Source organism: Podarcis muralis, chromosome 6 (assembly GCF_964188315.1).
Source record: "Podarcis muralis chromosome 6, rPodMur119.hap1.1, whole genome shotgun sequence".
NCBI classification, from domain to species: Eukaryota; Metazoa; Chordata; class Lepidosauria; order Squamata; family Lacertidae; genus Podarcis; species Podarcis muralis.
In genome coordinates this window covers 30,757,035-30,771,779 of record NC_135660.1, presented here as the reverse complement: position 1 = coordinate 30,771,779, position 14,745 = coordinate 30,757,035, and the positions used below count along the sequence as shown (strand labels likewise).

The 14,745-nt window shown below is 40.8% G+C and overlaps 1 protein-coding gene across 4 annotated transcripts in view; it reads right to left on the bottom strand.

Annotated features, from left to right (window-relative positions):
* Window positions 1-292: 292 nt before the first annotated feature.
* PAX3 (paired box 3) overlaps window positions 293-14,745 on the bottom strand; it is a 107,486-nt gene continuing 93,033 nt past the window's right edge. For 3 of the 4 annotated variants that reach the window (XM_028731052.2, XM_028731051.2, XM_028731054.2), the window contains 2 exons: window positions 3,863-4,109; window positions 293-1,787 (listed from right to left, as the gene is read on the bottom strand). In XM_028731052.2, coding sequence (XP_028586885.1) covers window positions 1,753-1,787; window positions 3,863-4,109 — 282 coding nt within the window. In that variant the 3' untranslated portion in view covers window positions 293-1,752. The remainder of the gene's footprint in view (window positions 1,788-3,862; window positions 4,110-14,745) is intronic. The other variant, XM_028731053.2, reaches the window with a different exon arrangement.

Genomic DNA, 14,745 nt, shown 5'->3' with positions numbered 1-14,745 from the left:
TAAGTGCATCCACAGAAGGTCCCAGGTTCAACCTGTGACATCTTTTGGTGGGACTAGGGAAGACATGGAGGACTTCTGGCAATCAGTGTTGACAAACTGAGCTAGATGGACCAATGGCCTGAGTTGGTACAAGGCAGCCCCCTGTATTACTGTCGTTTTACTCCCATTACTCTGTAGAGTGGATTGTACATTGGTGATGCATTTTTTGGGGGGGAGAAGCACTAATAGCACTAACAACAACAATATCATTGCTGCTTGCACAATTTATGACCAAAAGCAGTGAGTGCTTGGCAAGTTTTCATAGCTGTTTATTCATTATAAATAGTAAATATTTACTGCACTTTTTAATATGAGACTTTTTTTTTTACAACACGTGTGTTGTTGGTAGAGGCTGTAACACAAAGATAGTATTTCTTTTGTTCCATCACCCTTTAAGACCAATCTGAAAACTAATCTCTGTACCTAGTCTTACTAACTCACTATTTTCATTGAGTTGAATTCTAAAAGGAATGTATTTGTGCCCTACCTCACTCATTGTTCCAAGAATAAAGAAAAATAAATAACACTGCCTTCCATCTTCCTGTCCCTCCTAACATTTCAAAACACAAATTTATTGACATTTGAAAATGTCACAACACAAAAACGTATGTAAACCTTGGTTTCCATTGGATTTTCCTTTATATATTGGATGCCACTGTATAATTTAAAATTACATGTCACCTACAGAGACATTGTGATTTATGTCCTGCATTTTGCTAATAATAATAATAAATGTAAACATAAGAATTTTAAAATGTGTTGTCTCCCCAGAATGGTCACCTGTCAAAACTAAGAAACTGGAGATCATTTAAAGAGACTGTGACACCTCAGCATATTAAAAGAGTGAACTATGTACTGAAAAAATAAAAGTACCTGGAAAAATATAATTTTGATTCTATATATAAGGCCTTGGATGTTACCAAGGCTTGGTGAGGTACGCCATATTGCACTTTGTTAAGCAGTCATGGAAATCAAAGGTATTCTGTATTGTTTGTTGTTGCTTGATTATTCCAGGAGGTATCACGGACTAGGAAAACTTCACACGCACAAAAAACTTTTGCAAAACTTTTCTTCATGTTACACAATTATTTCATTTGCTGCAATGAAGAAAAAGAAAACCCTCGCATGTGACATTTATCAACAATATGATTACAAAGAACAAGAAGATAGCCAATAACTTATTTCTGGAAGTCTTCAAACATCTAGTCTAGCTTCCTACGGACCTTAACATTTCCTTTTGAGTTTCCAGTGTGTAAAACAGTGTTCTCCCGCCCGTGCTTTGCAAACTGAGCAGATTCAAAAGTCGGCATCAAATGTCAAAAAATGGTTTGAATTTGCAGAATATCCCATGCCATATTCTAGAACATGGTGTGTCCAAATTAATCCATGCCTCTTCGTCAACCTAAAAATGGAATGTTTACTGCAGCCCAGCAGTTCGAAACATTCTGCCATTTTTTTTTTTCTTCTTTATACAAATCAGTGCTGCTTTTTATTTGTGTTATGGCTCATGGTCTTTGTCTTCCGAGCTGCTTTACCCAACATGTCCAAATGTCTTATTGAAAGCATTGATTGGAGGAAAAAACATAACAGTCCCATTATCTCTTGTATGATCACTCCGTTCTGGGCCTCATTTTGGTGAGAAGATCGCTCCATTCCAAATACTGGAGTGAGACCAGGAACAAGACTGGCTTTAACTTGGAGTGGGCAGTTCATTTATGCAATATCTGGCTTCAGATAATGAAAGGCACCTGTAAGAAAAGAAAATAGCAAAAGAAGCTTTTTAAGTCATGCTGTGACAACCTCACAGCAAGGGGCAGTGTCAACTACAGGTTGACATTGTCATATTTAATACTGATATATCAAAGGAAAGGGCCTAATATTTTTATTTTTAGGACAAGTTTGACAAAACTCTATGTATCTGGGATTATATACTATAATGATTCTTGAGCTGACCTCATTAAGAACATGTGTTTCTAATAGTGGAATGCCAGTGGTTATTTCATTTTGGACAACCCCTCTGTTTTACCTAATGGCAATCAGGTTTCATGTCTCAACAATTAATAACATCAAGATGTTGTTGACATCACTTTAGAAAATAATTATGCAGCAGAAATCTTGCTGGAACAATCCACTGTCTTAGCAGCGAATGTAGCTCTACTATGAAAGGAAGAAAATGAATGTGCTTCACCATCGCTCTTGACTTACATGTATTCTTGTTATTTCTTCTTATGGGCAAACATTTTCATCTTGTTTTGTTATTACAGATGTATGCATCACTTTTAATGGTCAAAATAAGACTCCTATTGTTTTGGAGGAGGTGTTAATGGTTTCAGCAGCCCAATAATCTTACCCAATTTAAAATGGGTTAGAAAATTGACCATCGTTTCATTTTTAAGGAAAATATTTTTGTCCCAGAAGAAGAGAGAATGACAATTCACACCTGAATGTTAGTACCTCTTTTGGAGGGGTTGTATACAACCCCTTTGGCCATTGCCCTTGGCAGGAGTGAATGAATTTTGTAACTATGAAGTTTTTATTATTAAATATCACTAACTTTATTATAGGGCCTGCCTGCCTACCTGTCAAGTTGTGCACTGAAATATGGTTTTGCTGCCCGGATCACTCTAGGAGTAACATGGCCCCTGGGAATACTGATATTTGCAAACTCTATACTTAAGTCAAGAAGAGTTAGATTAGGTATAATTTATCATGTCAATTTATACAGGCTATTATAATCTCTGTTTTACAAATGCAGAATGGAGGCTTATAGTGCAATCCTCTGCCTGTTTGTTCTGAAGAAAGCCCTATTGATTTTAATGGGTTTGCAGCCTAAATGAAATTTACTTTGCCAAGGTAATCAGGGGAATCTGTGGCCCACCAGATGTTGTTGGGACTACAACTCTCTCTCTCTCTCTTTAAGATGATCTTTATTGAATTTTTAGTTACATATTATACATACACATAAATTATATTTCACTACAAATCTCATTAATCCTGACTATTGACCACACTGGCTTGGGCTGATGGGAACAGAGTCCAGTAGCATCTCAAATGCTGGAGGTTCCCTACCTCTGATATAACATTCATTCATTCATTCATTCATTCATTCATTCATTCCTCTGATATAACAACCACTCAGGCTAAAAACAGGTTTGGACTTGGATTCTCAAGAACTATGATGATGATGAAATGTTTTTCATAAACTTGCAAAATTCCCATCATTTCTTTATTATAAAATGTCTAACCCCCTTTTGAAAACACACACACACACACACACACACACACACACACTATACAGCTTAAAGATATCAGCAAAATACAATCCATAAAAAGCCATGATAAATCATTAAACATACATGATAAATTAAAACAGCATGAAATAGCACAGGTCGTCAGGAAAGAAGGGGTCTGTGCATTAAGAGAGCCTTAAAAGTTTTGTCTTCAACAGGAGACAGGGTCTTCCAGCTGTATCACTGAACTCAGTAGACACTATTGAGAACTGAGCCTCATAACTCCACCCTTGAAGCTTCATAAGTCTACCCTGGGTACCGTTTTTGGCTCATGCTAGAGGATGGACCAGTTTGGACAGTACAAGGGTGGTCCGAACTGGGATATTGCATGGAACTGGCACAACTCAATGATGTCTCAAATAAGACCTGTTCAACTGTTGCCCTGCAATGCTAGAGCAGCCTTTCCCAACCTGGTGCCCTCCAGACAGATGATAATTGTAGTCCAAACCATCTGGAGGACATCCAATTACATGACAAAAAGACAGAACCCCAAAACTGGCTTTTATATAGATTGATCATGACCTAATACTCACTTTGTCCATATTGTCCATACTGATATCCCGTGACAGGGTCCATACTATAACCAGTGGTGCTGTATGTTGGTGGGCAGTACGACTGGGATGTAGGCAGGCTATCTAAACTTTTCATATGATCTAGTCTTTGACTACAGCTAGCCGATACTGTAGTGGTCGGTTCTAAACCCCCAGTTAATGGGGACAAGGCATAGTCAGTTTGGGGCTGGTGAGGTACACCACCATGGTTAGTTAAGAGGCCCATTACCTAAAACAAAAAGGGGGGAAATGGTTAATAGACATGCAAAACTATACATTAAGCAATCCACAAGAATATTAAGTCTCTAATTCTTGACATTCTAATTTCAAGAAGAAATAGATATAGCATATGTTTAAACAGATTGACTGGCATCCCTGCTGCTGCATCACCACTACCCAAATAAAATAGTATCTGTAGCGTATAGGAATACCATTTATTTGACTCTATAATGACTGATCACATCTCACAATGAGCTCACGTTGGCATACATCATTCCCTGCCACTCTCCATTTTGTCCTCATAGGCTGAGAGTTGGTGACTGGCCAAGTGAGGATTTGTCCCTGGTCTCACATGGCCTAGTTTGACACCAAAACCATTACATCACACTGGCCCTCCTAAACTAGTGCTCCCAAATGGATAACTAACTTTGGCCTAATAATTCAAAAAGTGGTTTCACATAGCTGGTTTTCCTATCAGAAGATTTTATTGTCGTTATTATTACCCCCAATCTCCTTCTGAAGAAACTTGTGGTCTTCAGATGTTGTTGGACTGCAACTCCACCATCTCTGAGCTGGCTGGGACTGATGGGAATTGGAATGTAACACAGGTTCTCTGTCCCCAACTGCTAGCATAAGTATTTTGAGGATAATTGTATTTGAATTCAATGGCAATCTGTTTACTAGGAATTCAGATCCACTGAACTTGGTGAAGTCTCCTTCTGAGGAATGTTTGGGGTTCTGAGATTTGTCCTTTCAAGACTCAGAAATAATGGATTGCAGTGGGAGGGGAGGACTTCATTTTGGGCCTGAGTTATGTCAAAAACAGTAAATCTAGAAGATATTTATTTTGGCACAACCTTCATGATTTGATTAGAAGCTAAAGTACAAATTATTTATCAGAAAGTTAAAATTCTTCGATGAACTGCATAACAATAAGATTGTTAACTTGAGTAGCTATTTGGAGACAGGTTTGCCTATTTGCTGTAGTTAGCATAATAGGTCAAATCCTGCTCATCTTCAGCTCTGCAGTTTTGCAAAACATTTCATCTGACTGATGCAAATGCAAGATCCCAGCTAAATCCAGTTGCTGGGTTGCTTTAAGACTGAGGTGTGAGGATCCGAGCTTCACTCACGGAACCCATTGCAACCACCCAATATCAACGCAGTTGCAAGTTTCTTAGGGTTGATTTTCTTAGGGCAAAAATGGCACTTCTACATGTCTTTGCAGTTATTTGGAACAGTCTGCTTTGTCTTTGAAAGCTGTATGCCAGCCTTGTCCAACTCTATTCAATCCATGTTTACTCAGATACAAGTTCCAGTAATGGGACCTGCTCCCAACTGAATGTTTATAGGATCACAGGCACTCATAATCTGGATGTACTTCAAAACGTTCCCTACTCAGGGTAGTTAAGAACATAAGAAGAGTTGTTTGGATCTAGCCAAAGGCCCATCTAGTTCATCACTCTGTTCTCATGGTGGCCAAGCAGATACCCACAAGCAAAATAAAATAAAATAAAATAATTTATACCCTGCCCATCTGGCTGGGTTTCCCCAGGCACTCTGGGTGGCTCCCAACAGAATATTAAAAACACGATAAAACATCAAACATTAAAAACTTCCCTAAACAAGGTTGTCTTCAGATGTCTTCTAAAAGTCAGATAGTTGTTTATTATTGATGAGAGGGTATTCCACAAGGTGGGCGCCACTACTGAGAAGGCTCTCTGCCTGGTTCCCTGTAACTTCACTTATCACAGTGAGGGAACCGCCAGAAGGCCCTCGGAGCTGGACCTCAGTGTCTGGGCTGAACCATGGGAGTGGAGACGCTCCTTTAGGTATACTGGGTCAAGAACATGAGCACTCTCCTCACATGTGATTCCCCGCAAGTGGCATTCAGAAGCATACTGCCTCCAACAGTGGTGGTAGAACATAGCAATCATAGCTGGTAGTCACTGATGGCCTCATATTCCATGAATTACCTGTCTGTTGGCTCTGTCTATGAGATCAACCCAGCGTTACCATGCTTCAGAGAAACAGTAGATGTGGTGGTGCTCAGATCACCATTATCATCAGGCCATCTCCTAAGATTAGGGCTGCCTGGAAAGTGTTTTTAATTGCAATCACATGGGCAGGTGGAAATCTATTCCCATTGTAGACATTACATAGGCAAGATTATCTAGTCCTTAATCCTGGAGTAGATCTAGAGAAGCTCTGTTGTGATATGCTGCCTTTGCACCCCACACTTCTTCTAAGGAGCTCCAGGTGGTGTTTAAGCCCATGACTCTAACTCTTTTCAGGCATTATTGCCATCAAGAACCAGTGTGAGCCATTTCATTTCAACAGGAGATGCTGGCACTACACTTCATTGTTTTTGAGGAAAATTAGGCTGACTTGCAGCAGCTCTCAACGGGAGATGCCAGAGATAAAACCCAGACAGCGCTCTACCAATGTTTTATCTGAAATTCTGAATGCCAGAGTGGTGTAGGGGTTAAAGTGTTAGATGGATCCCTGGGAAATTGGGGTTCTAATCTCCACTCAGTGATGAAGCTCACTTGGTAACCTTGGGCCACTCACTGTCTCGCCACCTAACCTACCTCACAGGGTTGTTGTAAGGAGGAAAATGGAGAGAAAGAGAGCTATGTGTGCCACCTTGAAGGAAAGGTGGGATACAAATGTAATAAAGAATTTCGGGTTTCACTTTTGATGAAGAATCACCATTCACCAAATTCTGGATGTTCACTGAAAGGCACCCATTTTGCCATGCCCACATGGTAAAAGTGGACTTGCGAGGTGAATTCATTTCACACACAAACACACACACACACCCATTTTAACCAATGTTTGTTTCAGTCATCTCTGTCAATTGTTAGGCACTACCTAACATATCCAACCACACAACACTCGTAAATAACTAATCTTCATGGATGGAAAAACAATAATGTAGAATCAGAGCAAAAATTGTCATATTGGAAATACTACCAGAGTCTTTTGGATTCGTGCTGCAGTTGATTAGCATCTAGGTAATTAGATTTTGGGCCCTTTCTCTTTGAAAGCTATAAGGGAAGTAGCCTAAAGGCAGAAACTCTCTCTTGCGGTATGTGTCGTGACCTTATAGCACCAGTACAAGGAGTTACAGGAAGGGCATGGCTGGCTTCACCCTAATCGCTCTGTTAGGAAAGCAATTAAAAGACTTATCCTGAGACATGTTGAGCACCTCTACTTCCCAAGGACTTTAGAAGTAAATGATGCACAGCAGGGCAGTTAACCTATAGACCTGCAGATGTTGTTTAACTACAACTCCTGCCATCCTTGACCATTGGCCATGCTGGCTGGGGCTGATGGGAGTTGGAGTCCATCAACTTCTGGAGCCCCTCCTGATGGGCAGGCCAATATAAGCAGTACATTTTACACCTGGATCTTTCTAGAGATGTGAACTGACTTGCAGTAGAGATTTTTCCAGCTACAATTCTGTGGCTTTTCTGAAAGTTTTTCATATATACATATATGATTAAATAAAAAAAACTATAAAAGGAGAACAAATATATGGTGGCATTAAAGAAACAAACAAATGTAAAAAGAGAAATAATTGCTTCTCTATAATGTATACTGTTTTGTTTTGTTTTTTAAAAAAAGCTAAATCTATTTCAGGAAAAAATAATTCTATTTTGCATTCTCTGTTGTGCTAACATGACATTTTAACAAGCTGATAGAAAGGGTAGGGAAAGTTGTTTCGTCCTTGTATTATGACATTGTTGTTTTATTTAAATGTTTGTTTTAGGCATTATGTGTTTTAAGGATTTCACTCTGAGCTTTCAAGAATGAATGGGAAAGGGAAACATGAATATGAGATACACAAATGTTAGCTGTTTGGGGATACAGTTCCATTCCTGCTAAATGGTTTCCGAAAGCCAGCAAGAAAAAGCCTAGCAGTTCAGTTGAGGGTTTATTTCCTCCTGATGGGATTCATTCAGTGCTATCTTGACCACTTGCATAGAATTCGGTTGCATCCAGCATATTGCTAAACTGGGTTCCACTCCCTTTAGAATTAAAATCTAACACCCTTCCATTGAAGCCAAAGGTGAAACCAGATGTTGAATATGCTACATATTTTACGTAATTAAAGCACAGGAGGAAAATATAGTATTTCCTATGTTTTACCTAACTTCAATATTTACTTCAGAAGGAATACAATAGATGCCCTCTAACTGGTGTAAACCTTTGAGCTTACACAACTAATGATTGCATGCATTATTTGCACACACCTATGGCCCTGGATTCTCAATTTCATGGGAGTCTCCACTGATTCAGAAGGTCCCTCCTTTGCTTCAGAAGTTTCCTCTCTCTATAAGAGAGGCCGGTAGAACCATGTGACCTTTGGGGCAATGCCTTTCAGCCCTGCTGAATCCATGTTGCCGTTTCCTGCCAAAGTTTCATTAGGGCTCAAATTTGCAATATACATATATGCAGTGCTATTTTTCTAGAAAAAGAGATGCCAGAACTCACCATGAACGCTTCCCTTATTCTCTTATAATGGCAATGCCATCCACCAAAGAGGTGCCAGAACTGAGTTCCTGTGAGTTCTAGCTGGAAAAAAGCCCTGCATATATGATTCAAAAGCACCCTGTTTACTCGCCCCTAGTTTTCCTGGGGATACAATGGATGTGTGGTCCCTCCAGACACAGTAGATGTTAGAACATAATGTGTAGAGGTCAAAGAAATAAATTTAATGATGCTGAAAACCTATTTGTTAATATTAGTTTTCAACAAAATTCTGTTGCTTCCAAAAAGCCAGGCAAAATAGTATTCTGACTGATGTGGACTTGGGATCACATCGAGCAAGAAAACTCGCTTCATATATGCCGAATGGTTTCATACTTTCAACTGCCATTGCCCATTATCAAATATGTTTTATCCATCTCTCTAAGAATACACTGTGGGTCCCACTTTGCACCTTGAGCTCAGGCTCCCAAGCATAGAATACTAAGCCTGCTGCTAAATGTGCATTGAACTAAGAAACATCCAACAATACACAGAGATGCTGTAATTTCCAGAAATAACAAAGAAGCTCAGCTGGTGTAAATGCCCCATCTCCACAACAGCTGAAGAGCTGACCCTCTGTATTTAAGCTGAGGTGAGTGATGAAAGCTTAAATATATGTAGGCAACATCTGGTTTATTATTAGGTTATTATGGCAGGTCCATCTATCCTGAATAATGTAAATCCCGCTAATCTGAGAAAAGGGTTATTTCATTGAAATGAAATGCGATGCCACTTAACATGATTAGTATTATAGCAAGTTGGACCTACCATAGGCATCATAAAATCCTCACATGTTTTAATTCATTTACGCATGCCTGCATCTAATATGCTCTGTGACCATGTCTGCAATTAATATGATTTATGGGAGGCAAACACGTTCTATATTTTGGGGTTACAGTTATACTTTCCCCCTCCCTCCTCTCTAACCCTGATTGAAAGATTTAATGAAACAGCACAAAGAAAATTGTTGGCTGTTAACGTATTAAGTTGAACTGACAGGATCATGAGTAAACTTTGGTGGAGTTAATGATATCCTCTTATCTGACCCTGACACATTTGCGGCATGTAATTTACAGAAGCTCTGTCCAGGGAATCTTGACAAATGCTCCTAACGATGTCAGGGCAGTGTTCCATTCTAATGTAAAACAGATGTGGGTCAGATACCCTCATTCATCACTACACTGAACATTTCAAACTGCTGCTAAGATGGATGGCATTACCTGCTGTGCTCTCTTTTCACTAGGAAACCACCTCCCCTTTCCCCCCCTCCCCAACCCTCAAAAAAATTACGCCCCTCAAAAAATTCTGTAGCCCACCTCTTCAATTCTCACAGGGCTTGAACACGTGTCGAGCACTACAGCCTTTAAAGTGATCATCTCACCTCAACAACGAACTCGCTTAGGAGTTCTCTTTCAGCCTTACATATATGGCGGTAAATGAATGATTTGAATAGAAACATCGATGAAGTAAGGATGGGAAGTCAAACTCTTAAAGGAATACTGTATTAAAACTGAATCGGATTTGTTCAATTGTTTGAAAACTAATAAAAAATTATGAAGAAAAGGATTGTGGAAATGATGCATGTGAATGCCTTGATAGGCACTATATAATTGCTTATCTGTGTTCTTATCATCACCATCATCAATATTATAAGCCACAGCTGCCATCATTTGTTCAGGGACTATTGTCCCTAGTCACTCCCTCACATTTTTGACAACTCAGTTGAGTACATGGAGCCCAGGAAATTCCTGCACCTCTCAGGAACAGGGAATGTCTTTAGCAGAAATAACATAAGACCAGGCTGCATGTTTCCTACAGGATCCATGAATATTGCTTATCCAGCTCTGTGCTGAGATGTTGTTGCAAAGATAGTAGGAAAAGTCCGTGTAGCCTAGTGGTTAGAGTGTTGTACAGTACTAGGATCTGGGAAGCCAGGATTTAAAGCCCCACTTAGCCTTGAAGCTCCCTGGGTAAGCTTGTGCTAGTCACAGTCTCAGGGCTGCTGTGAGGATAAGATGGAGGCAGCAGGACCATCTACCTCACCTTGAGCTGGAAAGATGGGATATAAATGTGCAATAATAAATAAATGAAAAGCAAGTAATAGGTGAACGTATCATCCCCTGTTAAAATTCAGCAACAGTTTTCTTTCCCTCTCTCTTTCTTTCTCCATTTCTCACAAGTGTCACGAAAGATATGCAAGAGTTTGAAACTTCTTTTATACATATCACTGATTAACTGTCGCAACAGAGAAATTTCTCACTAAAGTGAGTATGTGGGGATAGAGAAATGTGATGAAGCGTTGTCAGTCCTACTAAAGTCAATGGGGTATACTTGGTTTTAGAATTAGAATGATTAAACAACTAACATATTATATCCAAAGACCTTCACTGGGTGCGGGTTGTCCTGGTGGGCAATGCTGTTTCTCAATCCAAACTATCCAGTCTGAAAGCAGACCACAATAGCGGTTCTTCGGGGTCTGTTACAATGCTGCACATCAGATATACGGTCTCCTTTGTCTGTGTTAGCCAAAACAAGCTTCATTCCTTGCTTCCTTGGAAAGAGGAATGGCAATACTGGAAGGAATTGTGCACTACCGCACATATGCTACCAAACATATTTTATATTTCAGCTTAGTCTGTAGGTCTGTACTTGATACTCCCAAATCTGGCTATGTGTGTTTCCAGAATCACTGAATGTTTTCCAAGAACCTCAGTGGCTCCTGAAACTATCAGTTGCTCCAATAAAATCCTGAACTTTCATTTAAACGAATGTTTCAAAAGGGCAGAAATTATTATTATCATTACTACTACTGTTTAGACTTGTTAGTGACTTGTTACCCAAAGATCTCCAAACAGCTTACAACACACACAAAAACCATAATCCCAAACAGTCAAAAATGACAAGGCAATCCCAAAATCATGAAACGTCATTTAAAAAGAAGAATATTGAATTCTTTATCTTCAGGACATGATAGTGCAGGCTGTAGCTAGGGTGATTTTCCTAGATTATTTCAGATTTTAAATCTTTAAGGTAAGCAAGACCTTCTGCAACAGAGCAAAGCAGGGAGGGGAATGGCTGGGAGTAGGATGCAAGGACAGAAAAATTGCCCTGTATTCTATTTCAGACTTCGGAAGAGTAAAGTCTTAACCTTTTGATCTAATACTTACATGCCGAATCAGGAGCCTTATTGCATTGACTGCAGGGCCATTAAGACTTAGCACCTCTTGCCTACAAATTTCATGCTTTACAAGTGTTTGCCAAAAAGAAACAGCACTAAAATACCACAATCTCATTTGCAGGAAAACGGAAATAGCCTGCAAAGTATGTGCACAGAAGTCAGAATAGACAGCATTATCACAAAACATACTGTTTACCTACATTTCACATCACCAATTGCCATTCCAACATGACAAGTTAAAAGCTTTGTTTCATTGGCTCACACGCTGAGATGGGGAGGATTTCTTTTAAAAAAATACAAACATAGGCAATGCTTGACATTAGATCTTGACACCATTAATCACTTCCTTGTTCCTGTAAAGATTGGCCATTTGTGACAGAAGAACTCTCAGCACCACCGAGTATTGGTAATAATGAGCAAAGCAGACAGCAAAGAAATAGTCAATCAGCCTGATGAGAAATGCAGGCCTTCTCTGAGTTGTGAGAGAAGCCAAGACTGGAGAAGGATGTTTTTAGGACCCATTCAGAACAGCTCTAAATTAAGGAGCTGCTGGGCCTTCATCATGGGGTATAAATTCCATTTTGGTGCAGGAGATAAAATTGGAGAGTACTGATCACTTATTTTGAGCACATCTGTGGAACCCATTCCAGCCCAAGGGCCCAGATTGCCTCCTGAGAAACCTTGCAGAGGCCATATGCCAGTGGGCCAGGACTAGAGACAAAAGTGGGAGGAGCAACATGTGTAAATTTTACCTTTGGACAGTAGGCTAGTTTCTACACACACTCAGACCCTGGTCTCTATTCTCCATCCAGGCAAACATCAGGTGTTCTCAAAGTTCAAGACACATTGCAGCCAGGAGGGGGTATGACCTGGAGACAGCTCCAAGGGCCAGAGCGAGAGGACTGGAGGGCCACATTGAACCCCTGGGTCTGAGATCCCTGGCCCCTGTTTTGTTAATTTAATTTAATTCCATTTATGATTTACCAATATAAACATACAATTTCACATACAGTGGTACCTTGTTTTGTGACTGGGATCCATTCTGGAGCCCCGGTTGCTAGCCAAAAAGGACACAGGGCAAAGCGAGCAGCAAACCCAGAAGTAACCTGTTCCGGTACTTCCAGGTTTGCCGCAGACATTCGCCGGAATGGACGCTAGACAAGGCAGATGTTCGCGGAGGTATTACTGTAGAACAATTTACCGTTTAGAGGCTGGATTCAATCCCCCACCCTCTAAACTACATGCAGGCAGCCTATGGGCCACATGCAGCTCTGGCCAATCTTTTATGCAGTCCTTCCACCCCACCTCAAAATGTCCACTGCAACCCAAAGGTTGCTGCTGGTGTTTAAAGATTGCCTTCCATGTCTGCTGCCGATACCTGCCAGCACTGATCTAACCAGTTGCTCTAGTCTTTGCCTGCTTCTCCCAGCAGCTGCTGTCATCTGGTTGTCATTCTCATAAGACTGACCACAGAGCACCTCATTAGAGCACTTGGCACTCTGAATGGTTCTCTGTGGCCAAGCATTATAGTCAATTACAAAGCTGATCAATAATAAAGTAAGGAGGGTGTGGGTGTGTGGGTGTGTAGGCATCTCTGCCAAAAGTCCCTCATGGCAAAGGCACCTCAGATCCCCAGAACAGAGGGAAGAATGTTCACCTCACTGCAGCTTCTCCAACACACAATTTACTAGCCATTATGGGGCTTTTACCATAGTTCTTCCGCCCACATGCTCAATAAAGACACTATAGCCCTTATTCCACAATCATGTGCCATTTAGGGCAGAGCAGGCCACACAAACACTCTGCCATCCTTCTCCCATCAAAGCACTGCAGAATTGACATGTCAAAATCCTACCTGTAAATCCCCCAATACACTCTCCTCAACTTCCAACAGCTGGCCTTCGAAGGAATGTCTGCCTGCCTACCCACTACTAGAGTCCTTCTACAATGGCCTGTCACTACATTTTCATTTTCCAGCTCTGTTCTTCTCCCATGAACCTTCCCCTTGCTGTTTCAGATTCAGTGCTGTCTTTTTAAAAAAAAGGTTTTGTAATGTTTTGACAGTTTGCAGCTACAGGCTGCATGCAGGAGTTACGTTCTGGGCCCCTGCACACATAAGTGAGACCGTGTAAAATGGGAGCACCCATGAAACACCCTCTCTGCTGCTGTCTGTTCAATCTATACCAAAATTACCAGTGCTTTTTTTCTAAAAAAATGTTTAGGGGTACTCTCATTTTCCTACTCATATTGAAATACTGCCCCTCAATGAAACCAAACTTAGATTCACAAAATGTTTAGGGGTATGAGTACCCCTGCGTCCCCCCAGGGGAAAAAACCACTGAAAAATACTATATCCAAAAATATCCACAAGTAGAATTGAAGCTCTGGAGCTGGCAGGAAGGTGGAAAAAGTGGGACAGCAGCTGCTGCTGCACTGCCTTGCATGTCAGCTGTTAGACAGGGAGGCTGAGCAGCCAAAACAAGCCCTGCTGCATCTCCAGTCTCTTTGGGGCTTCCTCTGCCCTCACTGACATCCTCTTCAGGCCCCGTGGATGGTCTCCTTGCAAGTCACAAGGACTCTCCAGCTCTCTCCCCACCATTTCTGGGTGTGAATTGAATTATAGAATTATTTCCCAGTGCCATGCATATAAAGTGGGGTGGGTGGGAGTGCGCGCACCTATATTGATAATGCCCTCAGTCTCCCCTTTCCTTCCCACTCCAGGGATCAAAAAACTACACACGTGTTAAGGACCTTCTTAAACAAGATACATAGATTATACAACACAATGCACACTGGGCGTCATACATAGCACAGACAGCATGCTAGCACAACACCCAGAGAAGTACTCAGCGAGCACAATATCCCCACCCTTCGTTCCCACAATTCCTGATCACAACCTCCCCCGTAATTGTAATTTGACCTTTCAAGGAAA